At 49.1% G+C, this 26,742-nt stretch overlaps 2 protein-coding genes across 5 annotated transcripts; one reads left to right on the top strand and one right to left on the bottom strand.

Annotated features, from left to right (window-relative positions):
• Positions 1–9,152: 9,152 nt before the first annotated feature.
• On the top strand, positions 9,153–10,443 carry RNASEH2C (ribonuclease H2 subunit C). The gene is made up of 4 exons (XM_042905684.1): positions 9,153–9,398; positions 9,587–9,780; positions 9,866–9,985; positions 10,295–10,443. Exons 1-4 carry the CDS (start codon positions 9,227–9,229, stop codon positions 10,319–10,321), a joined length of 513 nt encoding a protein of 170 aa, XP_042761618.1. The 5' UTR covers positions 9,153–9,226; the 3' UTR covers positions 10,322–10,443.
• Positions 10,444–10,505: 62 nt separating this feature from the next.
• KAT5 (lysine acetyltransferase 5) lies at positions 10,506–18,114 on the bottom strand. 4 transcript variants are annotated; one of them, XM_042905681.1, is made up of 14 exons: positions 18,022–18,114; positions 17,856–17,922; positions 17,467–17,535; positions 17,239–17,375; positions 16,791–16,946; positions 16,627–16,701; positions 16,447–16,521; positions 15,635–15,883; positions 15,462–15,551; positions 13,959–14,099; positions 13,786–13,879; positions 11,354–11,513; positions 11,149–11,230; positions 10,506–11,059 (listed from the first exon to the last, which is right to left on the bottom strand). In XM_042905681.1, exons 1-14 carry the CDS (start codon positions 18,031–18,033, stop codon positions 10,925–10,927), a joined length of 1,542 nt encoding a protein of 513 aa, XP_042761615.1. In that variant the 5' UTR covers positions 18,034–18,114; the 3' UTR covers positions 10,506–10,924. The 4 variants fall into 4 exon arrangements, with proteins under 4 accessions (XP_042761615.1, XP_042761614.1, XP_042761617.1 ...); XM_042905680.1 differs by having other exon boundaries at positions 17,856–18,114; XM_042905683.1 differs by lacking the exon at positions 16,791–16,946.
• Between the last annotated feature and the right edge of the window lie 8,628 nt (positions 18,115–26,742).

The following is a 26,742-nucleotide window of genomic DNA, read 5'->3' as shown; positions in this document are numbered from 1 at the left end:
GATCAAGAGTCAGATGCTTAACTGACTGAGCCACCCTGGTGCCCCTGAAAATACTCTTTATAAAGAATTCTTGGGGCGCCTGGGTGGCTCAGTCGGTTGAGCGTCCGACTTGGGCTCAGGTCTTGATCTCCTGGTCTGTGATTTCAAGCCCCGCGTCGGGCTCTGTGCTGACAGCTCGGAGCCTGGAGCCTGTTTCAGATTCTGTGTCTCCCTCTCTCTCTCTGACCCTCCCCCATTCATGCTCTGTCTCTCTCTGTCTCAAAAATAAAATAAATAAACATTAAAAAAAAAAAAAGAATTCTTGGAGCTCCTGGGTGGCTCAGTCGGTTGAGCGTCCAACTTCGGCTCAGGTCATGATCTCGCGGTCTGTGAGTTCAAGCCCCGCGTCAGGCTCTGTGCTGACAGCTCGGAGCCTGGAGCCTGCTTCGGATTCTGTGTCTCCCTCTCTCTCTGCCCCTCCCCCGCTCATGCTCTGTCTCTCTCTGTCAAAAATAAATAAACATTAAAAAATTAAAAAAAAAAAAAAGAATTCTTGGGGCGTCCAACTCTTGATTTCGGTTCAGGTCATGATCTCACGGCTCGAGAGTTCGAGCCCCACATCAGGCTCCATGCTGACTGTACAGAGCCTGCTTAGGATTTTCTCTCTCCCTCTCTCTCCCTGCCCTTCCCCCCACCCCCCAAAAAAATCTTAAAAAAAAAAAGAATTCTTAAGATCTTCAGGAAGAAAGATCAAATAACTTACAAAGACAAAAGAATCAGAATGGCATCAGATTTTTAAAAGCCAAAATACAGGGGCGCCTGGGTGACTCAGTCGGGTAAGCGTCCAACTCTTGATTTGGGTCCAGGTTATGTATGATCTCACGGTTTGTGAGATTGAGCCTCAAGTCAGGCTCTGTGCTGACAGAGTGGAGCCTGCTTGGGATTCTCTCTCTCCCTCTTTCTGCCCCTCACCCCTCTCAAAATAAATAAATAGACTTAACAAAAAATAAAAACCAATAAACAAAGCGATACAATAATGGAACAGCTTTTTTTTTTTTTAACGTTTATTTATTTTTGAGACAGAGAGAGAAAGAGCATGAACGGGGGAGGGTCAGAGAGAGGGAGACACAGAATCTGAAACAGGCTCCAGGCTCTGAGCTGTCAGCACAGAGCCCGACGCGGGGCTCGAACTCCCGGACCTTGAGATCATGACCTGAGCCGAAGTCGGACGCTTAACCCACTGAGCCACCCAGGCGCCCCTAGCGTTTTTTTTTTTTAACCTTCTATTTTTTAAAGCATGAACCAAGGATTTTATATTCAAACAAGTTGTCCTTCATGTATCAAGGCCATAGGAAACAGTTTTCTGTTTTTCAGCAACTACTTCGGGAAGTCTGCACCTGTGAGCCAATCTGGTAGAGAATGTACTTTACCCACCCCAGAGATGATGCAAATATATATACGTATGACTTAAGGCTAAACCAGAGGTGGCATGGGGAAAAAAGTAAACATGTTACATATTGTGATAATGAGTGTAATTCAAAGCGTGGGAGAAGAAGGGAGAGGGAGAAAGGAAAATAGGATGAAACTCAGTGATGGCTGTATGGGTGCCTCTCCGCTCCAAATTCACTCTTAACGGACTGCTCTGTGAAAATACGCTGGGGCCATTTAAATCTGGGTCTTTGCCGGCTGGCTCACTCTTAAGCTTGCCAGCAGAGGGCGCAGAGGAGCCAGGGCAGAAGGAAGTTTTCTTTCCACCTTCTGAAGGTCTCACTAGACCCTCTCGTGAAGCTTCTCCAAGACCTATGGCTCCTCAGGCATGAAGCATGCAGGGCACCCATGGCTCTGCCGGCACCAACCTCCTCTAGCGCCCGACAGCCAGCCGTTAGCAGCTTCCCAGCACCTCCCCTTGGACTGTTTTGGCGCAAAGTATCTCCACTGAGACACCTGCCCATCGACAGCGTTCCGTGGCACCCTACAGAATGGTTTTCCAGCAAGTTCCACCTGCACCACAGTTGACTTCGCTAACACCCTGTGAGCCACAGTCATGCTCTGTCCAACCAGATCTGGATCTCAGACCTATGCGTGGGAAGAGAGGTATCTCCTGGGCACAGCCTTGCTGTAAATGGGGGGTGGGAGGGCTGCTCCTTATATCTGCTATTTCTTTTTTTTCTTTTTTTAATGTTTATTTATCTTAGAGCTAAAGAGTGCCAGCGGGGGAAGGGCAGAGAGAGGAGGGGACAGAGGATCCGAAGCAGGCTCCACGTTGTCAGCACAGAGCCCGCTGCAGGGCTCGAACTCCCGAACTATGAGATCCTGACCTGAGCCGAAGTTGGACGCTTAACTGACTGAGACACCCAGGCACCCCAATATCTGCTATTTCTATATTCATTGGAGTTATTATTGGCCAATGCCTTGGCACTTCGGTCCCTTGTTATAATTAATAATTCTTTATATCAAACTCCCCCTGTTCAAATTACTGTGTGATTTCTCTCCAGATTGGACTTTGACTGAAAGAACAGACAATAAGTAGGAGTTAAAGGTACCAGTAAAAATGGATAAGCCAGGGGCGCCTGGGTGGCGCAGTCGGTTAAGCGTCCGACTTCAGCCAGGTCACGATCTCGCGGTCCGTGAGTTCGAGCCCCGCGTCAGGCTCTGGGCTGATGGCTCGGAGCCTGGAGCCTGTTTCCGATTCTGTGTCTCCCTCTCTCTCTGCCCCTCCCCCGTTCATGCTCTGTCTCTCTCTGTCCCAAAAATAAATAAAAAATGTTGAAAAAAAAATTAAAAAAAAAAAAAAAAAAAGGATAAGCCAGACAGAGTTTTGAAATTGAGGTTCTTTTTTTTTTAAGGTATAAATACAATGGTAACCACTAGAACAAAAATATAAGCCTTCCTAAATACCAATTTATCTTATAAATTAAAGATCAAAAAAATACAACTCAAATATCAAATAGAACAAATAAGCATAATTATAAAATATTATGACAGAGAGTTATTACCAAACACACCAATTATATTGATAAGTGTAAATGTAAGGTTTAGCTCACCTATTTTCTTTTTTAATTTTTAATTTGGCTGAAATAGCAAGACCCAAGGATGTTATCTACAAGAAAGGCACCTCGAGCAACATGATTCAGAGAAACTAAAGATAGGGGATAAAGGCATACCAGGCAAATGGAAACAAAAAATCAGAGGTAATGCTCTTGATCTAAAACAAAGTAGGATTCAGGCTGCAAAGCATTAAACCTGACAAAAAGGGCAATTTTAAATATTAAAAGCCACAATTCACAACCACGCTGTAACATTTGTCACGGTATTTATGCACCGCATAGCATAACAAACTTTTTTCTTTTAGTAACCGCTACACCCAATGTGGGGCTTGAACTCCTGACCCCGAGATCAAGAGTCGCAGGCTCTTCCAACTGAGGCAGCCAGGTGCTCCAGTAAACACTTTCGAGATACAAAAACTACAGATGATGCAAATAAATATAGATAGAAATACACTAATTACAGGAGATTTTAATATATCACACTCAAAATAAGACAGAGGAAAAAAAGAGCCAAAAATAAGGAATGACATTGAAGACATAAACAACATAATCAATATAGTAGATCTCAAGAATGCCTATTGAACTCTATACACTAGCAAGGAACAATCCAAGAAGGAAATTAAGGGGACACGTGGATGGCTCTATAGGTTACGCGTCCAACTTCAGCTCAGGCCATGATCTCATGGTTCGTGAGTCCGAGCTCCACGTCGGGCTCTGTGATGACAGCTCAGAGCCCGGCGCCTGCTTCAGATTCCGTGTCTCCCTCTCTCTCTGCCCCTCGCCTGCTCACCCTCTGTCTCTTTCTCAGAAATATATAAACACTAAAAAAAAAAAAGCATCAAAAAGGAAATTAAGAAAAAATTCCATTTATAATAGCACCAAAAAGAATAAAATACTTCAGAATAAATTCGATCAAGGAAATGCAGGAGTTATACACTAGAAACTACAAAATATTTCTGAAAGAAATTGAACAAGACACAAATAATGAGAAGGCATCTATGTTTATGGATTGAAAGGCTGAATATTGTTAAGATGGCAATACTCCCGCCAAATGATCCACGGATTTGGTGCGGTCCTTATATCACAATCTGAATGGCTTTTGCAGAAACAGAAAAGCTGGTCCTAAAATTCATAGGTAACCTCAAAGGCAAAAAGTAACTGACAATGGATCAAGGACCTAAATGTAGGAGCTAAAGCTATAAAACAGAAGAAAAGATAAGGGTAAATTTTCATGACTTTAGACTTGGCAATGGTTTCTTAGATATGACACCAAAAAGCATAAGCAGCAACACAGACCAACTGGACTTCATCAAAAATTCTAAGGGGCGCCTGGGTGACCCAGTCAGTTAAGCGTCTGACTTCGGCTCAGGTCACGATCTCATGGTTCGTGAGTTCGAGCCCCGCGTCGGGCTCTGTGCTGACAGCTCGGAGCCTGGAGCCTGTTTCAGATTCTCTGTCTCCCTCTCTCTCTGCCCCTCCCCCACTCATGCTCTCTCTCAAAAATAAATAAACTTAAAAAAAAATCTAAACTTTGTGCATCGAGGGACATTCTCAGGAAAGTGAGAAGACAACCCAAAGAATGGGTTGCAAGTCATATATCTGAAATATTGAAAATTGCAAATATTTGCAAGTCATATATCTGAAAGGGTATAGTATCCAGACGTATCAAGAACAATTACAATTCAACAACAAAGAGACACACAACCCAATCAAAAAATGTGCAAAGGGCTAGAATAGATATTTCCCTTAAGGAGATATGTAAGTGGCCGAGAAGCACATGAAAAGATGCTCAGCCTAATAAGTCATCAGGGAAATACAAGTCCAGTTCAAAGCACCGAGAGAGAACTTGTGAAGATACAGTGAGAAGGCGACCATCCACAAGCCAAGAAAAGAAGGGTCACCAGAAACCAACCTTGATGGCACCTTGATCTTGGATTGCTAGCTTCCAGAGCTGTGAGAAGAGATTTCTGTTGTGTAATCCACAAGTCTGTGGTCTTTGGTGATGGCAGCTCTAGCTAATACCCACTCGAGTACACATGCAAGAGAGTTGAAAACATATGTTAACACGAAACAGGCACGTGAATGTTCATCATAGCATTGTTCATAATGGCCAAGAAGCAGGAACGACCCAACGGCCATCGCTAAATAAATGGATAAACCAAATAGGGTATATCTGTACAGTGAAATATTAGTCATCCGTAAAAAGGAACGGAGTCTTGACACGTGCTACAGCACGGATGAACCTCGAACACGTGACGCTAAGTGAGAGAAGCCAGAACCAAAAAGCCACATACTGTGTGAGATCGTTTTTATGAAATTTCCAGAATAGGCAAATCCCCAAAGACAGAAAGCAAACTAATGGTTGCCAGAGACTGGAGGAAGTAGGCAACAAGAAGTGTCCGCAAATGGAAATAGCATTTCCCTTTGGCGGGATGGAAATACTCTGGAATCTGATCATTGTGGTGGTTTCGTAATGGTGGGAATATCCTAAAATGACTAAATTTTATACTTTAAAGGGGTGAATTTTACGGTATGTGAACTGTCAATAAGACATTTTTTTTTAATTTTTTTTTTAACATTTATTTATTTTTGAGACAGAGAGAGACAGAGCATGAACGGGGGAGGGGCAGAGAGAGAGGGAGACACAGAATCGGAAGCAAGCTCCAGGCTCTGAGCCATCAGCCCAGAGCCCGACGTGGGGCTCGAACTCACGGAGTGCGAGATAGTGACCTGAGCTCAAGTCGGACGCTCAACCGACTGAGCCACCCAGGTGCCCCTCACACATTTTTTTTTTAAGCCAGATATATACTAAAGTCTTTTGTTATTTCTAAGAATTTTCATTTTATTTTCTTGGGTTTCCCAGAATTAGTCCTTCCACTTCCAAACAATGATAACTTTGCCTCCTCATTGCTGCATGCAATTTGTTTTCTTTTCTAGCACTTTCAGAACAATCTCATATGCTGCTGGCTTCAGTGGACACCCTCTTCTTTTTCCTGAAGTTTTCGTGGGAATGCTTTTCTAAAATTTTTTTTTTAACGTTTATTTATTTTTGAGACAGAGAGAGACAGAGCATGAACGAGGGAGGGGCAGAGAGAGAGGGAGACACAGAATCGGAAGCAGGCTCCAGGCTCCGAGCCATCAGCCCAGATCCCGACGCGGGGCTCAAACCCACAGACCGCGAGATTGTAACCTGAGCCGAAGTCGGATGCTTAACCGACTGAGCCACCCAGGCGCCCCATGGGAATGCTTTTCTATTTCACCAATAATCATGAAACTGCCTTTTGATCTGTTATATATGTCTCATTAAAGCTACCCTACTAACTCTTTTTTAACTCAGGAGTAGATGTTGGATTTTGTTTTTATATTTTTGATTCTGCAACTTTCCCATCATCTGGATTCTAGTGACTGCATTCCTAGTGTTAGGGTCTTCTGTCCTATATTTCCTGCCAATTACTAATGAGATCTAGAAGTGTCATCAGATTATGTGAGGGGAGGAGGCAAGACTGTTCCAAGGGGGTGCATAATACCTCATGTCTCCTTTTTGTGAGATTAGCAGCCATAGAGATCACCACGTAATCCGTTCATTCATTACGAGCTACGAAGCCAATATTCTAAGTCCACCATTCTTCTTTTACCCTCTAGAATACTTCTATAAAGACCACCCCCGCTGCCCTTAATCAACTATCTGGTTGCTCATTGGTAGAGTGAGTATCAGAAAGGCAAAAAAACTGCTTGATACTTTCCTTTTATTTCCATTTTTAAAATAATAAGGGAAATATTTAAATTTTTAAATATTTAATTTAAATAAATTAAAATTTTAAAATAATAATTTCCATTTTTAAAATAAAAAGTTGAGGGGCGCCTGGGTGGCTCAGTGGTTACGCGTCCGACTTCAGCTCAGGTTGTGATCTCGTGGTTCATGAGTTTGAGCCCCGTGTCGGGTTCTGTGCTGACAGCTCAGAGCCTGGAGCCTGCTTCGGAATCTGTGACTCCCCCTCTCTCTCTCTGTCCCCTCCCCAGATCATGCTCTGTCTCTGTCTCTCAAAAAATAAATGAACATTTAAAAAACTTTTTTAAATAAAAATTGGTTCAGCGTCCGACTTCAGCTCAGGTCATGATCTCATGGTTTGTGGGTTCAAGTACCGTGTCAGGCTCTGTGCTGACAGCTCAGAGCCTGGAGCCTGCTTCGGATTCTGTGTCTCCCTCTATCTCTGCTTCTCTCCCACTCATGCTCTGTCTCTCTCTCTCAAAAATGAATAAACATTTTTAAAAATTAAAAATAAAATAAAGTAAAAATCAAATCAAATCAAATCTTAGGGGCACCTGGGTGGCTCAGTCAGTTGAGGATCTGACTCTTGGTTTTGGCTCAGGTCATAATCTCTCAATTTGTGGGTTCAGGCCCTGCATTGGGCTCTGTGCTGACCGTGTGGAGCCTGCTCTCTCTCTCTCTCTCTCTCTAGTTCTCTGTCTCTCCCCCACTTGCACTCTCTCTCTCCCTCAAAATAAATAAATAAATTTAAAAAATATTTTTAAAGTAATAAAAAATAAAATGGAAAATCTACTTAATAACAGAAATAAAAACTATCTAATAATAAAATAATAAAATATGTAAAAACTGGGGTGCCTGAGTGGCACAGTCTGTTGAGCATCCGACTCTTGATCTCTGCTCAGGTCATGATCTCATGGTTTGTGAGTTCAAGCCCCACATGGGGCTCTGCATTAATGGCATGGAGCCTGCTTGGGATTCTGTCTCTCCTTCTCTCTGCCCCTCATCTGCTTTGTTCTCTCTCCAAATAAATAAATAAACTTAAAAAAAGTGAATATATCAACAAACTTCACAATTGCACAGATGTAAAAGGAGACATGAATAAATGGTATTATGTATCTTATGCTTGATAGAAAACTAAAGAAAGACTCTCTAATTTACCAATACCCTCCAGCCAAAGACACCAAGAGCACATCTATAGTTGCACAAATGGGTTTATTACTTTTGTGCTATTGGGCATCTCAGTTAAAGGGTGTTTAGGAAGGATTTATAGGATTTGGGCTTGTGCTAGGTGACTTGGGAAGGGTTTAAGAAAGTGAGAGTTCTTTGTACTGGAGTTGTCAGGAAGTAGTATTTCGAAGATGGGGTATGTTAACAAATCTTACCCAGACAAAGGCTAAAACTGTAATTGGTAAAGGTCGCTTACATTACCCAAGATGGAAGGATGTTTCATCATTTTTGTGGTTTGGACAATGTTCCTATCTTTTTTGGTGTTCACGTGATCTTGTTTTTACCTTGATCCCTCACATTACAGAATAACTTTGTTTAATGCTGATGTTCTGTGAAATTGTTCATGTTTAACAGAATACCACCGCCAACACCTGGGTGTCTGGAGGTGTGTTTCACTTTCTCAAATCTATACATTAACTGCAGTTTTAACCTTAATTACCAGTTTTGCACATACTTGTGGTATGAAATAACGTCAAAACATATCTAAGTTGAGCATCTGAACAAATAAACATTACGGAAGAGTTAGGAAACTAAAAAAACAAATATTGCGAACACAAAAAAGACATAAGAGGAAAAGGTTGATAAATTTACAAAAAAACAAAACAAAACATGTCACAGTTGGGAAAACAAACCACAAACTCAGATTAAAACATCTTCAACCCATTTGAGGAAGGCTGATGTCCCCAGTAAAACAAACAACTCTTCTTACCGATGACATGAAAAGAATACTTTTCGAAATAGTTTTCATTTTTTTTTTTAAATTTTTTTTTTTTCAACGTTTTTTATTTATTTTTGGGACAGAGAGAGACAGAGCATGAACGGGGGAGGGGTAGAGAGAGAGGGAGACACAGAATCGGAAACAGGCTCCAGGCTCCGAGCCATCAGCCCAGAGCCCGACGCGGGGCTCGAACTCACAGACCGCGAGATCGTGACCTGGCTGAAGTCGGACGCTTAACCGACTGCGCCACCCAGGCGCCCCAATAGTTTTCATTTTTTGCAACAATAACGTACCACTGAAAAACATTTTCAAGAAAAAATGGCTGGGACTTTAACACAGAGACACAGGGCTCGCAGAGGAGCCTCAAGGAAGGACTACGCCTCCCAGGAGGCTCTGCGCTGACCGTCCCCGGCCTCCCGACAGGCTCCGCGTGCTTTACGCGCCAGCTTTGGCCTTAGCCAGCGAGTGGCAGAATCGCGGCCGAGGATGGAGAGCGGCGACGAAGCGGCCGTCGAGAAATGCCGAATCCACTTGCGCCCCGGCACGCTGCGCGACGCACCTCCCGCCATGTTGCACCTTCTGCCCTGCGAGGTTCTGGTTAGCCGGCCTGCCCCCGTGGGGCGCTTCTTCACCCCAGCCATCCGCCAGGGTCCCGACGGTGAGCACTCACGACCGGACTACAGCTCCCGGCAGCCCCCGCGCCCGCGCCCCTCTCTTCTCGGCGAGGAGCGGCTCAAGGGCTCCTGGGGATCGTGGTCCACTGGCGATGGCGGGAGGGCCCCAGGGAGGCTGCCCCACTAGGCCTGAATCAGGCCCTCACTGAGGCCCCGCGCCTGTCTCCTACAGGACTGGAAGTGTCGTTTCGGGGCCGCAAACTACGCGGCGAGGAGGTGGTGGTGCCGCCCGGCCTCGTGGGCTACGTGATGGAAGAAAAGGGAGAGGTGGTGGTGGGGAAGGGCTCCTCGGAGGGTTCGTCGAATGACAAGGAGCAAGAGCAGCAGGAGCTGGTGGAACCCCCAGAGGCGCTGGAGCGGGACTTTGTGAGCACGGGGGTGGGGGATAGGGCTGGAGGGGGGCTGCGGGCGGGAGCGGTGGCCCCAATGTTCAGCCGAGCTCCCTCCCCAGGACCGCTTCATTGGAGCCACCGCTAGTTTCAGTGGCTTCACGCTGTGGGGCCTGGAGACCATCCCCGGTCCGGATGCCAAAGTGCGCGGGGCCCTAACCTGGCCCAGTCTCGCTGCCGCGGTGAGTAGATGGATGTGCCCTCTTCCAGGCCCCGTCCGTTCCTCTCTGACTTCAAGCTTATTGCCTAGGTTTTCCAGAACCTTGCCCCCGCAGTGGATTTGGGACTTCGGGGCGGGGGAGCACAATGGGACAGGTGGAGCCTGGGTCTGAATGGAGGACTGGACTGATCAGGGGCAGCGTGGCTTCCCCACCTAACCTCTGACCTGTCTAGAAGGGGCTGTCATTCTGAGTAGCTGGGTCCCTCCCAGAGTAGGTGGGCCGCCCAGTCACATGTCAAAAATCCAGTGGTAGAGGTGACTCCTGTTGTAGATTCACGCACAGGTGCCTGAGGACTGAGAACCGGAACCTGAAATTGAAAGCCACTGGTCCCTTCACCCCAGTAAACCAGCTCTTCACTTTGGAGCCAGCTGATTGCATCACCCCAAATAAATGAGCTTTTCACAGCACCTGTGAGTTTGTGGGCACCTTGGAGCCCCTGAGCTGGCACTGCCCTTTGTCCCACAAGAAACTTTCGTGGCTCTGGCCTATAGAAACAATTTATTGCCAAGGAGCAGTGAGGGCAAGAGAGGCCAGAATTTTGCAGCCAGTACCCACCCTCCCCCAACTCCTACTTTACAAAAGGAATTTTTACAGCCACTAGTCCTCTGTACAGAGTGCACCCACCCCCCCATGTCACTGTACACAGCTGCCTGGCTCCCTCCGGTCCCCGGTTCCTAGCAGGCCCAGGCCTGCGGTCAGCTGACCTTGGAGTTGACCTGAGCCCCGAGCTTGCCTTGGTGCTGGGCCCCAGCCGGCCCAGGCCCTATGAGGCCCGTCCTCTCTTTATGGAGCTGTCCTCAGCCCCACCTCCCTTGGTATGCCTCCTGGGGACCCTGGAAGGGGTGGGACGTGCTGTCAGCCCCGCGTGCTTTTGTTGCCACTGCTGTGGACAGTGCCTGGTCACCACTTTCCCCTCTTGCTCCAGTCCTTGGGAGTGAAGTGCAGACACTTGGAGTCGATCCGAAGGAGACGCTTGAGCATAGCTCGTTCATGCCCATCGACGATGTCCTCCGACAGTGTGAGGATATACTGGCCCTGGAGGGGAGATGGGGGGTGGGGTCAGCCCACGTGGGGCACGTGCTCTGCAGCCCTACACAAACCTGTCTCCCCCTGCCAGCCCCTACCTTGTAGTAATTGATGAGGTTGAGGTACTGTAGAGTGGAGATGACATCCTCCTTCTTGATGCTGGTGATTTCACTGATCTCGCTGTGGGAGGGCAAAGATCAGGTTCTCTGGGGACCTTCGTCTCTGCCCCAAGCCTCCCAGGAACCCCAGGAGTGAGGACAGGGCGTGCCATGCACCCCCGGGGGTAGGTAGGGCCAGGCTCACTTGATGGTGATCTGCGGCCTCTCCCCACTCTCTGACTTCAGCCCCATCAGGATCTCCAGGATGGTCTGGGACCAGTAGCTCCGGTAGGATAGGAGGCCAAGGTCTGAGAGGGGCTTCTCAGGGGTCCCTGTTTTCCCTTCCACTTTGGAGAGTTCATAGCCTACGGCAACAGAGCAGGAAGGGGTGGGTAAGCGGTCACAGCTTTGTGCAGCCAGTGTTTCAGAGCGTGGGTTATGGAAGTAGACTGCCGGGGCCCCATCTTGGCCCTGCCAGGTGGTCGTTCTGTGACCTGGCATAAGGGGCTTGTCTGTGGTGTCTCAGTTTCCCCGTAAAGAACTAATGAGCATTCACTCTTGACACTCTGCTGTGGCGGGACCTAGGGTAGAAGCCACAACTAGGAGGGATACTCAGGAGCCAGTGAGGGCTTATAGGCAGAGCAGGGGGCGGGGAATGCAGAGAAAATGTCTTAGGAAAAGAAAGTGCCTCTGATTTTCATCATTCCAGACTCTCTCTGCTGGGGTATGTGAGGAGGGAAGGCAGACCCCGCCTCTCGTCTAGGCCTGAGGGTCCTTGGATTTATAGTCAAATCAGTCCCCCTAGTTGCTACCTGAGGGCCATCAGTGCTCCAGGACCAGGTTAGGCCTAGCTAGGTGCTGACACGAAGCAAGGAGAGAGGTGCCTGGGTGGCTTGGTTGGTTGAACGTCTGACTTCGGGTTGGGTCATGATCTCGCGGTTTGCCGGTCTGAGCCCCATATCAAGCACTCTCCCGTCAGCATGGAACCTGCTTTGGATCCTCCTTCCCTCTCTCTGCCCCTCCCCAGTGTGTGCACGGCACGTGGCGCACACGCGTGTTCTCTCTCTCTCTCTCTCAAAAATAAACATTAAAAAAAAAAGAAAGGAGGTAAAGCAAGGAGAGCAGCGCCAATGCACCCCCCAGGTCAGGTCATTCTTCAGCAGGTTACCTGATCTCTCCAGGGACTCCCTCCTCCCCTCCCCCCTCTGACTGCTCTGTCCTCCTCTACCCTGCTGACTACTGGGCACTGGCAGACAGTTTCCAGCGAGCCCCTCAGCTGCTGCAAAAGCCTGTGTGGCTTCAGGTCTCCTGGCAGAGTCTTCATTCTCTTTCTTCCTCAGGGTCTGGGGCGTCCCCATTACTTGTAAAAGCCCTTCGCCCTCAGTCATCAACTATGTTGGGCCATGGCCCTTTCTGCCCCACTCCTCCCTATCTTTATCTGCCAGTCTTACCCTCTTGTCCAATCTCCTGTGACTTCCACCAGCAGCCTGGTGGAGGGAGGGACAGAGAGGCCGGTTCTTTAGAGAAAGGCAGCAACAGAAGGGAACAGGGCCGAACCCAGGTTTCTACTCAACTCTGCTGGGCCCACCAGTGCATGTGGAGTCCTGACAGATCAACTGGAGGCCACACTCACCACCTCCTTGGCTGCAGGGAACTCCTGGCCCCTCCCAGTGAACTTCCACCTGTCCTCAAGAACTGCCTGGACTGGGTGCTTGTGGTGCACCGGTCTGCTCCTGCTGGGGAGAACTGAGCACATCTTGGTGACCTTGACCATAACCTGTCTCCACTGAGGTCTGAGCTCCCAAGCTTAGATGCATTTTAAGTATCTGCCTGCTCTACCAGACAGAGGGCTTCCTGGGGATGTGCCACCGTCCAGCATCATTCTACTAATAAAATTCCTCAAATGGACCACGACCTGGATTAAGTCAAGCCTCTGTGTCTTCACCAAACAGCTAATGCTCCCTCCTGTCTCCCAGGTCAGAGCTTGGTTATCCCAAGGATTCAGTGAGTAGAGAGTTGAATGGAGTGGAGATAAGATACTGGGAAGCAAAAGGGGGCCTTGCAGCTGGAGGAACAGGGAAGAGTTCATGTATTACGAGGGACAGAGTCCCTTCTGGGCTTTAAAGAGACTGATCTGCCTGAATCCAAGAAGCAGAGGCCAAATCCACACAAAAATTTGCTGAGTTAACACCATTTTGATGTTTGATGACATTCTGATCATCTGTCTGCAAGGCTCAGGCAACAACTAGGGAAACGGAGGCACCGGTCCTCACCTAGGAACTTGTATGATGGCACAGAACCAGACAGATAAACAACAGTGGCTCACCTGGCCTCTGCCCGTGGCCCTCGGCAGGAGCCTATGAGTCAGATTTGGGGAAAGTTGGGTGGTGCTTAGAACCTTAGCCAAGGAGGAGTGAGGGGCTGAGAACCTAACAAACGAGCAGGGCAGTCATGCTGAGAATAGAAGACAACCTCAGGAGGGTCTCATCTTTCTTTCTGGCCAGCTCCCCTGGTGATGGGGCTGCCCAGCAGGGCTGACAGTAGCCTGGCATGTCTAAGAGGGAGGCACACAGGGGCACTGGTGCCGGGCCCGCCAGTACCCAACCCCAGCCCCCGGCCGAGGGCACAGGTACTCACTGAACTCGATCAGCAGCTTGCCGTAGCCCCGGCGCTGGTAGGGAGGCAGGGTCAGGATGCAGGCCACGTTGTAGTCTTCCGTGGATTCCTTTTCCTAGAAAGCAGGGGTGGGTGAGTGAGGAGGGGGACACAGCTCAGGGCAGGGCCGAGAGAGGATCCAGGTGAGCGCTCACCTTGGAGAAGTAGCCCACGATGTGGAAGCCCTTACAGTCATACTCCGTCATGACATAGAAGAGGAAGGGATCTGTGTCATAGTACAATGTCTTATGGTCGAGAAAACACTTGGCCAGGAGACACAGGTTCTGGGAATAACTCTGCAAAGGAAAAGGCCTGTCACCATTCTGGGCACCCAGTCTTAAATGTAGTCACTTAGTTTCTTTACCCGAGGCTGATAGGTGATGAGCCTCCCTCCCTGGGGTCTGATCCATTCAATCGGTCAGGCTGTCCCTGCCACTCAGGCAGAGCGACTTCTCAGTGCTGAGCCCATATACCAGCTCCACGATGGTGCCTGACCACCTGCCTTGCTGGTGGGCTGGGTGGGCTTACCCCCGGGCCCCATACCTCCACCTAAGTCTCGCCCAGGGGGCTTCCACTGCCCTCTGCCGTAGTTGACAACGGTCAACAAATTGCAGCGTGTTTCCAGGAAGGCAGACTGCCACGGCTTATGAGCAGCTCTACCCAGGTGATGGTCCTAGGAATCTACCTGTCCAAAACCACAACACTCTCTGGCCCGCAGTCACACCTACTGGAGGCTGACCTCCTATCCTACAATGGAGATTAGGTGTTCTGAAACTGAAAGGGAACAGCCTTCGGGGCTGCCCAGCAAAATGATTAATCTTGCTGCTTTACCTCTATACACGTTTTTCTCCTGCATACCAGACGTGGCTTTTTAACCACCTGCTGGGCACTGCCATCTGGAGGCCTAAATCCACATTTAACCACAAAGAACAGCGGCTAAAGCGTCTTTCCTGCAAGCTTCCCCAGCACCCAAGCCAGAGCTCTCACCTGCCCTTCAAGATGCTTCTCCCTCACTGCCCTCTCTGCCCTGGGAATGACCTCACAGTCCTAACGGTCCCTCCAGATTACTCCTTCCTTCCCGCAGCCACAGACTGAGGCAGGTTTGAAGCCCAAACCTGCAGCGACCCCTACTCCTCCCCCAACTGACCTTATTCTCACCACCTGAGCTCTGCTTCTTACAACAACCTTGCCTCATGCTCTCTGCCTTTCAGCCCAAATGGTCTTGAGCCCTCACACCACCTGTACGTCCAGGCTTACCCTTCAGGACCCTACTGCTTGTGACTCCCTTACCCACCTTACCCTTGTGTCAAGGATCAAAGATGACCTCCTCTGTGAAGTTCCGCTGGCCATCTCCTCTGGGTCCTGAGCCCCCCCCCCCCCCCCCCCCCGCCCTTTGTTTCATGACACTTATCCCTGGAATCTGAAGATCCTGGCAAATCTGTTTTTTCCAGACTGTGAACACTTAGAGCCTTTGTCTAGTTACTGGCCATCTTTACACCTCCCCACACCCGCCCTACGGCAGGAACTCCATAAAAATGGGATAAACTAATCTGCTGATCAGACTGCTCAGTGTGTTCCTGAGCAGGAGGAAGCTGCTCATTTAACTCCCCCCTACACCACCAGTGCCAATGGCTCCCCACTGCCCCTGAGCCACAGACCTTGTTCTTCCGTCCATCAATCTCAAAGAAGGAGATGGTGCCCTTGCGGTAAATCTCATTGCCCGGAGGATGTCGCAGGTCACACTTGGTCTGAGGAAGACAGGAGGATCAGGGGCAGGGGCAGGGGCAGGGTGGAGGGCAGCAGGCAGGCAGCCTCCTGGGACCCCTCATACCAAGTGACGCTGCAGACACTTCAGGCTACGGCCGTATTTGAGGCAGAACTCGCAGAGGTAGAGGACGGGCAATGTGGTCAGCTCCTGTGGGTACGGGGAGAAGTACCACGGCTTCAGGCGGTGCCGGCCCAGCTCGATGCACTCGATGTTCTTCATCCGGGTAACGATGTCGTCGTGGCTGCGGTCAGACACCAGGCTGCCAGTCATGCGTGGAGCCGACGGTATTCCATCTGAGCTGTCCTGGGAGTCCTGCCCAGGGCCAGTGGAGAACACCAGGTTACAGGACACAGCTCGCGTAACCCTTCCGTAGCTTTCCTTGTTCAAGCCTAACAACAACCCTATGGGGTAGTGTGGTACTATATTCAGCACTTTCCAGGAAAAGAAAAGGAAACTAGGAAAGTTTTCAATTGTAGTTTGAAAAAGATCACCCAGTGACTGATCTGGACCAGCTCTGCCTGGCTCATAACCCTACCTAGATCCTTCACTGCCTACAACCTCTTATTTATTCATTAAAAAAAATTTTTTTTAACATTTATTATCGAGAGACAGACAAAGACAGAGCATGAGCACGGGAGGGGCACAGAGAGGAGACACAGAATCCAAAGCAGGATCCAGACTCTGAACTGTCAGCATAGAGCCCGAGGCGGGCTTGAACTCACTGGGAGACCATGACCTGAGCAGAAGTCAGACGCTCAAGCGACTGTGCCCCCCAGGCGCCCCAACCTCTTATTTATTTTTAAGCCAATCACTGAACTCTCCACCCTGCCTGTGTCCCCTCCTTTTCACCCAGCTTTCCTCTTCCCCAGACCTACCTCATCAGTGCCCAAGCAATTTGATTTTCGCTTCCGTCCTGGCTGAGCTGCCACTGCCCTACGGGCGGATCCATTCTGCAGGTGAAATTGTAGGAACGGAAAAGGTGGCTGTGAGATGAGCTTGAAAGAGGCCGCCAGAGGGGAGAAGCGAAGAAGAAAACAAGGGTTTGGGGAACTTACCTGAGGAAAAACTGAGGCTGGCGCTGTCTCGCTGGGCACTGGAGTTGCTGGTGAAACCACCTCCACCTTCCGTTTCTGCAGAGAGAAACCAAGAAAGGTGGGTCAGAAGGTAGAGAAGGTGGGACCTAAGAGGAAAGCAAGGTCCCTGGAATTGCTGAGGGTACCGTTGAGCGGTGGTTGGGCTGCAGGCAGGAGCTGGAGGAGAGCGGCTGGTCAGGCTCGCCACCGGGAATGGCCTCCCGCTCCTTGGGCAGGTTGAAGCGGAGTGTGATCTGGACCGGGATTGGCAAGGTCTTCCCGCTGGCCTGGGCGGAGGCCGGCTGTAGAGATAGGTCCAGGGTCTTCCTCTGGGGTGGGGATGGTTGTGGGATGGGGAAGGGGAGTAGGGGCCCCTCAGCGTGGAGTGATCAAACCCCACCCTCTGCCCTCTCAAGGACATAGGAATAGCTACTGGACTCTGGAAGCTACATCTGCAATTTGGCCCCCCCATCCTTTGCAAGCTGAAGCCAGAGTGGAAGGGTGTGGACTCCTACCCATCCAGGAGCCCCTGAGGCCAAGAGATGAGAAAAGTAGGAGGCAGGAGAAAAAAGGTGAAGCACGGGACCTACTCACCACCTCTCTCTCTGGAGAGCCGGGGCGGGACCCAGGAAGTCCGTTCTTGGTGGGGGTCTTGGCCTCTTTCTTGGGGAACTGGATCTTCTTTAGGTCCAGCCGCTCGTGGGTCACCCATTCATCCAGGCGTTTGTTGACTGTAGCAGTGGGGATGGCTCAGGAAGGAATGCCAGAGGCTGCCTCCCAACCCCACCCTGCAGCCCTACCTCACCCCAACCTAGAACTCACAGTCAATATAATGAACGTAGAAAAGCTTGCGGCCACTGATGTCCTTCACACTCAGGATCTCGGCCAAGGCTGTGGGAACAGCACAGGCAGGAGCCTTAGACGAGCCAGGCGATGAGGATCCACCCTCCTAAGACCTGATCTCCACCCCCAGACTGGATCCCCAGCACTTGGAAGCCTTCGCCCAAACCCCTTTTTAGTCACCAAGTGCCGCCCCCTCTCCAGGCCCCGCCCTGTCCGTCTCCGAGCGGCTGAGAGCCACGCCCCTCCTGGGTATCTGCGCCCCGCCCGCCCCAGGATTATAGAGGCCCCACCCCCTCCCGAGGGTTCGGTTGACTCCCTCCCGCCCCTCGCCCTCAGGTTCCTTAGCCCCGCCCCCCGACGTCACTCACGCCACTCATCTTCGTTGTCCTGGTTCCGCCGAAGCACGGGCAGGCGGCAGCCCTCGATTATCTCCCCCTGGGGAGACAGCGCGGCGCCAGGGTCGGCTACTGGGGGGCCTCGGGTTCTACCCACCTCCCCTGGCTCCCTCCGCCCCGCCCCGGGCACCGGACTCACCACCTCCGCCATCTTCCCTCCCTCCACTGCCACTTCCGGCCCCTCTGGGAGACGTCACTTCCGGGACTGATCGCGCTGTAGGCCCGCGCCTCCTGAAGCCGCTTTAGAAGAAGACATTTAAGAGACACCGCTATCCAGCTGGAAGCAGGCAGGCGTCCCGTTTGGCTGGCGGGAGAGTGGGGTGTTTTAAATGAAGGCCTGGGTCCTAGGTGGAATCCCCGAAAGGCGCACAACGATTGGAGGAAAGCTGAGTCCGTCACGTGACGCCCACCGGGTGCGACGCCGATCACGTGGTTACGGCGCGGGTCACGTGGGACTAGGTTTGTGCTTCCAGGACGCCCGGGCTCGAGCGTCTCCTCGTGGCAGCGGGAGGCGTCGCCGGCAGGAACACAGCCTGCTGGGCTCCGGGGGCGGGTCTGGGGGATTGGGAGGCTGGAGAAGTGGGCGGGACCGCTAAGGGACCTCAGTGCGTGGCCGCTTGTGGACGTACTTCCTTAGAGATGGGGATTCAGATTTGTAGGCATATGCTTTTGTATATTAGTTTTCTAATTTTAAATGTAATGTATTAATCATTCATAGAATCAACAGATTTTTAGTGATCCCGTAGCATCCTAGGCACTACTCTAGGAGCCTGTAATACGTTAGCGAATGTGTGAAAGAAACCGACCTCATGGAGCTTACAGTCTTGAGGATTGGGAGGAAAAAGAGAGGTATAGATAAAAAATGTATTTAAAATTAGGGCGTCTGGGTGGCTCAGTCGGTTAAGCATCTGACTCCTGATTTCAGCTCAGGGCATAATCTCATGGGTTCGTGGGTTACATCTCTGTGCTGACAGTGTGGAGCCTGCTTGGGATTCTCTCTCTCTCCCCTTCTTTCTCTGCTCCACCCCCACTTGCATGTGCGTTCTCTCTCTAAAAAAATAAATAAACAAAAAAAATGTTTATCCAGGGCCAGCTATGGATCACAGCAGAGTTTCAGTCCCTGCCGCCTTGTCAAAGTCACCCGTGACCCCCATGGTAATCCCATGGCTGCTTCTTGGTCCTCTCATGAATGGTATTTGGCATGGTTGGTCATTCTCCAGTCCTTGAAACACTCTTTCCCTTGTTTCCAGGATACCAGACCCTCCTGGTTCCCATCCAACTTCCGTGGCTGCCGCTTATCTCCTCTGCTAGTCCTGTCCGTGACCATTAAATGTTCACAGGCCCCAGGTTCAGTCCTGGACTTCGTGGCTTTACATAACATTCACATGCTGAGGTTTCTCAAACTTGTATCTTCAGCTTAGATCTCTTCCCCAACTCCGCTCTCGCTGCCCATTCAGCATCTCTGCCTGGATGTCTAGGGGTCATATCCAAAAACAAACTCCTGGTCTTCGTCCTAACGGTCTCCTCCCACTCTCTTTCTTGTCCCTGTCAGTGAAAATTTTATCCATCCGGCTTCTCAGACCAAGAACCTTGAAGTCATCGGACTTGACTTCTCTCACATTCAGTCCACCAGCAAATACTTGAGGCTGTACCACTTCTCTCTGCCTTCACCACTGCCAGCCTGGGGCGAGCTACCGCCATCGCCTCCCAGAACTGTTGCAGAAGCCTCATACCCAGGAACGAGAGGGATCGTTCGAAAATACAACTCACACCGTGTCACCGTGATGATCAGAATCCACCAGTGGTTTGTCATTTACTCAGAGTAAAACCCCAAATCCCTGTATAAATCCAGTCCCATTACCATCTGCCGCTTCTCTCTCCATTCTCCTCTGCGACTCACTACATTCTACCCACACGGGCCTCCCTGTGTTTCCAGGACATAGGAAGTTCCTTTCTCTGGTCCTTTGCTGTTTCTTTCCTGCAACACTTTCTCTCCTTTTATCCACTTGGCTTAGTCCTCACCTCATTCAAGCCTTTGCTCACATGTCACCTTCCCAGTGAGGCCACCTCTGACCTTCTCAGTTAAGCCTGCCCATCCCCCACCCACCTCATCTCCCCGCTCCTTACTTCATTGTCCTGCATAGAATTTTCACCAGCCATTGAGCCATATATTTTCCTTATTTACTCAGTACTGTCTTTCCCTCACTAGAATGTAGGATCCATGAACACAGTATTTGTATTGTTTTGTCCAGCGCTATGCTCCTAGCTTCTAGAATAGTGCCTGGCTTACAGGAGGCATTCCATTAAAACCTGTCAAATGGATTAAGCACATGATTTCTCCAGGGAGCCTGAGATGCAGACTGTCATTTACTGCAGAGAGTGATTAGTCTCGTAAGATGGGAAGGAAACCTAAGCTCAGAGGAGACAGATCCAGGGAGGGATCTCAGAGCATCTGATGTTTGACCTACAGTTTAGAGGATGAGCAAGTGTTAGCAAGAGAAGGGACTTGGGGGACATTCCGGGAAGTGAGGACGGCAACAGCAAAGAAAAAAGGAGAAAAGAAACAGTTGGCGAACAGGGCATCGGGCATTCAACAACATTAATTGAGCACCACCTGTGTGCCACAGCCCACAGGAGCAACTTGAATGAAAACAGATGAGGCCCCTATTCTAGTGGGCTGGACATGAACAGTTAGCAAAAGAAAACAAAAATAATCCCCTTGGGTAGTGGTAAGTGCAGTGTCGATGATAAAACTGTGATCCGGTGGGGAGTGAGGTGCCGGTCAGTGCGGACCTCTCTAAAGGGCTGTCAGTCAAGATTGCTAGGCCCCAGAGTCACGCAGTGCCTTTTTTCTTGGTCCGCGTGGCCCCAAAGGCATGCAGGGCTTCAGGATGGCTTCGTCTGAGAACTCGACATATCACCAACAACGAAGCTTCTGTCTTTCCACTCCAGCCTCCTCGTGGTTACCTTCCTCCTACATTAGGGTGGGCTCTTCTCGTGATCACAGGACAGCTGCCCCCAGCTCTAGGACCTACATGTGTCCCAGGCCATGTCCAAGGAGAAAAATGTCTTCCCCGGCCGTGGGATTCCCTCAGAGTGAACCGTTATGGGGCACGTGTCTCTGCCTCAGCCAATGCCTGTGGCCAGCAGGGAGAGGAAGAAATGGCCGTTGAGGCAGCCAGGACGGCCACTGCAGGAGATGACATGTGACCTGAGACCCGAATGAAGAGATAAATGAATGAATAAAGAAGATGGGGTACAAACACGCAATGGAATATTAGCCATGAAAAAGAATGAAAGCTTGCTATTTGCAACAACACAGATAGAGCTAGAGTGCGATGCTAAGTGAAATAAGTCAGAGAAAGACAAATAGCCGTATGATTTCACCCGTGGAGTTTAAGAAACAAAACAAATGGGGGTGCCTGGGTGGCGCAGTCGGTTAAGCGTCCGACTTCAGCCAGGTCACGCTCTCGCGGTCCGTGAGTTCGAGCCCCGCGTCAGGCTCTGGGCTGATGGCTCGGAGCCTGGAGCCTGTTTCCGATTCTGTGTCTCCCTCTCTCTCTGCCCCTCCCCCGTTCATGCTCTGTCTCTCTCTGTCCCAAAAATAAATAAAAAACGTTGAAAAAAAAAAAAGAAACAAATGGACAAAGGAAAAAAGAAATAAAAACATTGATTCTTTTTAAAAAGTTTTAAGTTGGGGCGCCTGGGTGGCTCGTCGGTTAAGCGTCCGACTTCAGCTCAGGTCATGATCTCACGGTCCGTGAGTTCGAGCCCCGCATCGGGCTCTGTGCTGACAGCTCAGAGCCTGGAGCCTGTTTCAGATTCTGTGTCTCCCTCTCTCTGTGCTCCTCCCCTGTTCATGCTCTGTCTCTCTCTGTCTCAAAAGTAAATAAAACGTTAAAAAAAAAAAAAAAAAAAAAAAAAAATTAAAAAGTTTTAAGTTTATTTATTTTGAGAGAGACTGAGACAGCATGAGTTGGGGAGGGGGAGAGAGAGGGAGAGAGAAATCCCAAGTTCGAGCCCCGCGTCAGGCTCTGTGCTGACAGCTCAGAGCCTGGAGCTTGCTTTGGATTCTGTGTCTCCCTCTCTGTCTCTCTCTGCCCCTCCCCAGCTCGTGCTCTGACTCTTTCTCTCTCTCTCTCTCTCTCTCTCTCTCTCTCTCTCTCTCTCTCTCAAAAATAAATAACATTTAAAAAAATTTTAAAAGAAAAGGTAGAAAAGCTTAAATAAAAATGGAAGAAAATTATAAAAAACTATGAGCTTGTGTTTATTTGGTGAGGAAGATAGCCTCTGGAGGGGAACCAGGGGGTGCTGCAAGGAGGAGAAAGGAAATTTCTTTAGGACGTGCATTAGTTGGATACTCTCGGTTGTGAATAACAGAAAACCAAGAGTAAACTGCTTTAATAAGCCAAATATCTTACCTCCTTGGAGGTGGAGCAGCCCCAAGACTGCTTGGCCCAGTGGCTCAAAGATGACACCACCAGGCACCCAGGTTTATTCCATCTCTCCAGGCCACCAACCCAGTGGGTTGGCTTTGTTCTCTAGGGGATTCCCTTAAAAAAAATTTTTTTAACGTTTATTTATTATTGAGAGACAGAGTGACACAGAGCATGAGCAGGGGAGGGGCCGAGAGATGGAGAGACATAGAATCCGAAGCAGGCTCTGAGCCGTCAGCACAGAGCCCGACGCGGGGCTCGAACTCACAAACCACGAGATCGTGACCTGAGCCGAAGTCAGAGGCTTAACTGACTGAGCCACCCAGGTGCCCCTCTAGGGGATTCCCTCTAAAGCAGTAGGAAGCCTACAGTAGTCACTGGGCCGCATCCTTCTGCTTTCACACCTAGCGTTTCCGTGCAAGAATTCCTTCTTGGCATCTCTCAGGAAATGTGTTTTCCTGGATCCTAAGGAGGGTCAATTTCATGGGGATGTGACCTGTGCAGTTACACAGGGCCCAGAGCTGAAGAGGGTCCCACACTTAGTTTAGCATTCGGTTGTTGCCATCTTGAAAGTTCTTAATAACTGGGGCGCCTAGGTGGCTCAGTTGGTTAAGCGTCCAGCTCTTGATTTCGGCCCAGGTCATGATCTCATGGTTCAGGACATGGGGTCCCGTTGTGGGCTCTGCATTGACATCTCGGAGCCTGCTTGCGAGTCTCCCTCCCTCTCTCTCCCCCTCTCCCCCTCTCAAAATAAACATTTTTTAAAAATCTTTGTTAGGTTGAGGCACCTGGGTGGCTCACTTGGTTAAGCATTCAGCTGTTGACTTTGACTTGGGTCAATGATCTCACGATTCAGGGGTTCAGGCACCGCATTGGGCTCCGTGCTGACAGGGCAGAGCCTGCTTGGGATTCTCTCTCTCCCTCTCTCCCTTCCCCTCCCCCCACCCGTGCTCTCTTTCTCTCTCAAAATAAATAAATTAAAAAAAAAAAATCTTTGTTAGGTCACTGGCTGATTGTGCTCTCTGCCGCTTCCCCACTCGTGCTCCCTCTCTCTCTCAAAATAAACTTAGAGAGAGAATCCTTAATAACTTTCAAACAAGGGCCCCACAAATTGTGTGGCGAGTCCTGACCCTGAAAAAAAAAAAATCAGGAAAAAGTATTACAATTCCCCTACAACAGTTAAAGCTTAGTGGTCAACACGGAGACATTAATGCTTCGAAAGAAGCTGCTGATAATCAAGTCGAAAGCAAATGCAGAAATACGAGTTCATAGGAGAGAAGTCATCATGATGAAACTAGTTTCACTTACAGTCGTTTCCATACTGTTGAGTGTGGTTTCGTGGCCCTGCCTCTGCTAACAGGGAGGCATTCTTTCTTTCTTTTTTTTTTTTTAATTCTGGCAAAATATCCATAACCTAAGGCTTAACATTTCAGCCACTTTTAAGTGTACAGTTCAGTGGCATTAAGTACATTCATACTTTTGCACAACCGTCACCGCTGTCCTTCTCCAGAATATTTTCCGTCATCCCCAGCGTTAACCCTCTACCTATTATACGATCACTGCCCGCTCCCCACTCTTCCCAGCCTCTGGTAACCACTATTCTACATTCTCTCTCTCAGAATTTAACTGCTCTTGGCACCTCGTATAGATGGACTCATATGCTATCTGTCTTTGTGCGTCTGGTTTGCTTCACTTAGAGTAACGTTTTTAAGCTTCATCCATGTTGTAGCACGTATCAGAATCTTACTCCTTTTTAAGGGCGAATCACATTCCAGTGTATGGATACTAAGTCTGTGGGCAAACTATTCTTTATACAAATCTTATGAATGGTATCCCTAAGAAATAACACCTTCTGGAAGTAAAATAAGTCCTTAAGTTGGTCATTTTGACCTAGGATTCCACGCAGTACTTTCAATCTTGTTAGGAGACCCAAATGTCACATTATTCAAATACCACCCAATAATGTTCACTGGAGTGTTCTGGCATTGAAATAGCAGCTGTAGGCTGCGGCTCCTTGCGAAAACTTGAAGAAGAAAAACGCAAAGAGATGAAAAAGATGTGAGTGCTATGAAATGCTCCAGCAGGAAACCAGAAACTGATCCGAAATCTAAATTAACGATACTGATTTCAACAGCAAAACCAAAATCAGGACCAGCAGACAAAAGGTTTTCCTTATTAAAAAAAGGAAATGGGCAGGGTGCCTGGGCAGGTCAGTCAGTTGAGCGTCTGACTCTTGATTTCAGCTCAGGGATTGAGCCCCGTGTCGGAATTGCACTGAGCATGGAACCTGGTTAAGATTCTCCTCTCTCTGCCCCTCTACCGCGCTCTGGAGCACGTGAGTTCACGCTCTCTCTCGCTCTCTCTCTCTCTCTCTCTCAAGTGAAAAAATGAAAAGGAAAGGGGCTTGTATGAAGGATACATGCCTGAGTTGAAGTTGCTTGCAGATGCCCTTTTAACAATTTGATCAAGGTCAATGCCAAATGAAAGAAAGGTTTTCACATCTGGAATATTTGTTAACAAACAACTGTCAAGACTATCAGATAGGTAATTAATGCTTTGTATGTTTTACGTTTTCATTTTAAGAAGTGGTAACTTCTAAATATTAACTACTAAATACTTGTATTTATTTCTCAGTAATTGGCTTTTATTTATTTATTTATTTATTTTTAATTTTTTTTAACGTTTATTTATTTTGAGACAGAGACAGAGAATGAACGGGGGAGGGGCAGAGAGAGAGGGAGACACAGAATCTGAAACAGGCTCCAGGCTCTGAGCCATCAGCCCAGAGCCCGACGCGGGGCTCGAACTCACGGAACGTGAGATCGTGACCTGAGCTGAAGTCGGACGCTTAACCGACTGAGCCACCCAGGCGCCCCAGTAATTGGCTTTTAATTGACCTTGAACTTGTTCATTTCCCTTCTTTTTATCTTTTCCATCATCAAATGTCTGAATCAGGTAGAGATTTTTTTTTAAGTTGATTTATTTATTTTGAGAGAGAGTGTGCATGTGAGCAGGGGAGGGGCAGAGAGAGAGGGAGAGGGAGAGAGAGAGAGAATCCCAAGCAGGCTTCTCACTGTCAGTGCAGAGCCAGGTTCAGAGCTTAAACTCATGAACCGTGAGATCATGACCTGAGCTGAAATCAAGAGTTGGGCGCTCAACTGACTGAGCCACCCAGGCGCCCCTGAATCAGGTAGAGATAATTTTTACTTGTCATTGACACATATGGTCTTGGGATATATTGGTTCATAACGATAAATCTTTCAAGCATATGTGTGTGCATGTGTGTGTGTATATGTATACGCTATATATATATATATATATATATATATATATATATATATATATATATATAAAATATATAAAATATATAAATATATATATAAATTATATATATATATTTACAGAAAGCTCTGAAACTTTTCATACAATTCTATTATAGGAAAATAATTCAGGGCTCCTGGGTAACTCAGTCGGTTAAGCACCAGTCTCTTGGTTTCAACTCAGGTCATGATTTTGAAGTTGGTGAGATTGAGCCCCGCATCTCCTCCCTAGTGGTCACTGTTGTAGCCCCTCAGACCACTCCCCGAGTCTCTCTGCTGAGGTGGGGGTCTGTGCTCCAGGGGCTTCTGCCCCATTTTGGCTCTGGGTTTCCGGAAGCAGGGCTGGCAGCGGGTGGGTTAGTGGATTGAAAGGTAGGGTCTGTGTTCAAATGATGTCTCTGCTAATCCTTGGTTCTATGGCTTGGTTAAGTCCCCCAAAGCTCTGAGCCTTCATGGGTCACCTGTCAAATGGGTACAGCACCTAACCCCATTCTCAGGTAATTGTGGGGTCAGATTCATTCCTCCCGCAAATGTTCATTGAGAGGCTCCTTTGTGCAGGCACCACGCTGGCACTGGGGAAATCGGGACGGGCGATGCGGAGGCGGCCCCGGCCCCACAGAGCCTGAGTTTGGGAAGGTGGGGAGGGAAACACACATGTCATCAGATGACAAGCAACCCCAGCTGTAAGGTCCAGAGGAAGAGTCATCTGGGCTGAGAAAGCATCGAGGGGGCAAACAGGAAGAGCAGTGAAAGGTCAGAGGGAGGGTCCCAGGTGGGAAGGAAAGTGTCCCGGAGTTAGTGCGAGACACCAGCTCTTGTCTGTCTCAGCCTCTAGGGGGCCTCTCCCCCTCCCACCTCCTTTCTTTCTCTCACCTGTGTCCTCCCCATTCCCCATGTATGATCCTGCCAAACCCACAAGTTATTTTGTATCTTTCACAATATTTGATATGTTAAAAAAATGTTAAGTTGTTTGTTTATTTTGAGAGAAAGAGCACGAGCAGCGGAGGGGCAGAGAGAGGAGGACAGAGGGCCTGAAGTGGGCTCCATGCTGATAGCAGCGAGCTCGATGTGGGGCTCAGACTCACGAACCGTGAGATCGTGACC

Source organism: Panthera leo, chromosome D1 (assembly GCF_018350215.1).
Source record: "Panthera leo isolate Ple1 chromosome D1, P.leo_Ple1_pat1.1, whole genome shotgun sequence".
In the NCBI taxonomy this organism is placed as follows: Eukaryota; Metazoa; Chordata; class Mammalia; order Carnivora; family Felidae; genus Panthera; species Panthera leo.
The sequence above is the reverse complement of the archived record's forward strand: the minus strand, read 5'-3'. Positions and strand labels throughout refer to the sequence as shown.

Bases quoted from the DNA above. Each gene is read 5' to 3' on its own strand.
- RNASEH2C (XM_042905684.1), top strand. From the start codon at position 9,227: ATGGAGAGCGGCGACGAAGCGGCCGTCGAGAAATGCCGAATCCACTTG. The intron at 9,399-9,586 runs GTGAGCACTCAC...TGTCTCCTACAG, and splicing joins CATCCGCCAGGGTCCCGACG to GACTGGAAGTGTCGTTTCGG. The intron at 9,986-10,294 runs GTGAGTAGATGG...CTCCTGTTGTAG, and splicing joins GGCCCAGTCTCGCTGCCGCG to ATTCACGCACAGGTGCCTGA.
- KAT5 (XM_042905680.1), bottom strand. From the start codon at position 18,033: ATGGCGGAGGTGGTGAGTCCGGTGCCCGGGGCGGGGCGGAGGGAGCCA. The intron at 16,947-17,238 runs GTGAGTAGGTCC...CTATCTCTACAG, and splicing joins GCTCTCCAGAGAGAGAGGTG to CCGGCCTCCGCCCAGGCCAG. The intron at 16,522-16,626 runs GTAAGTTCCCCA...TTTCACCTGCAG, and splicing joins CAGCCTCAGTTTTTCCTCAG to AATGGATCCGCCCGTAGGGC.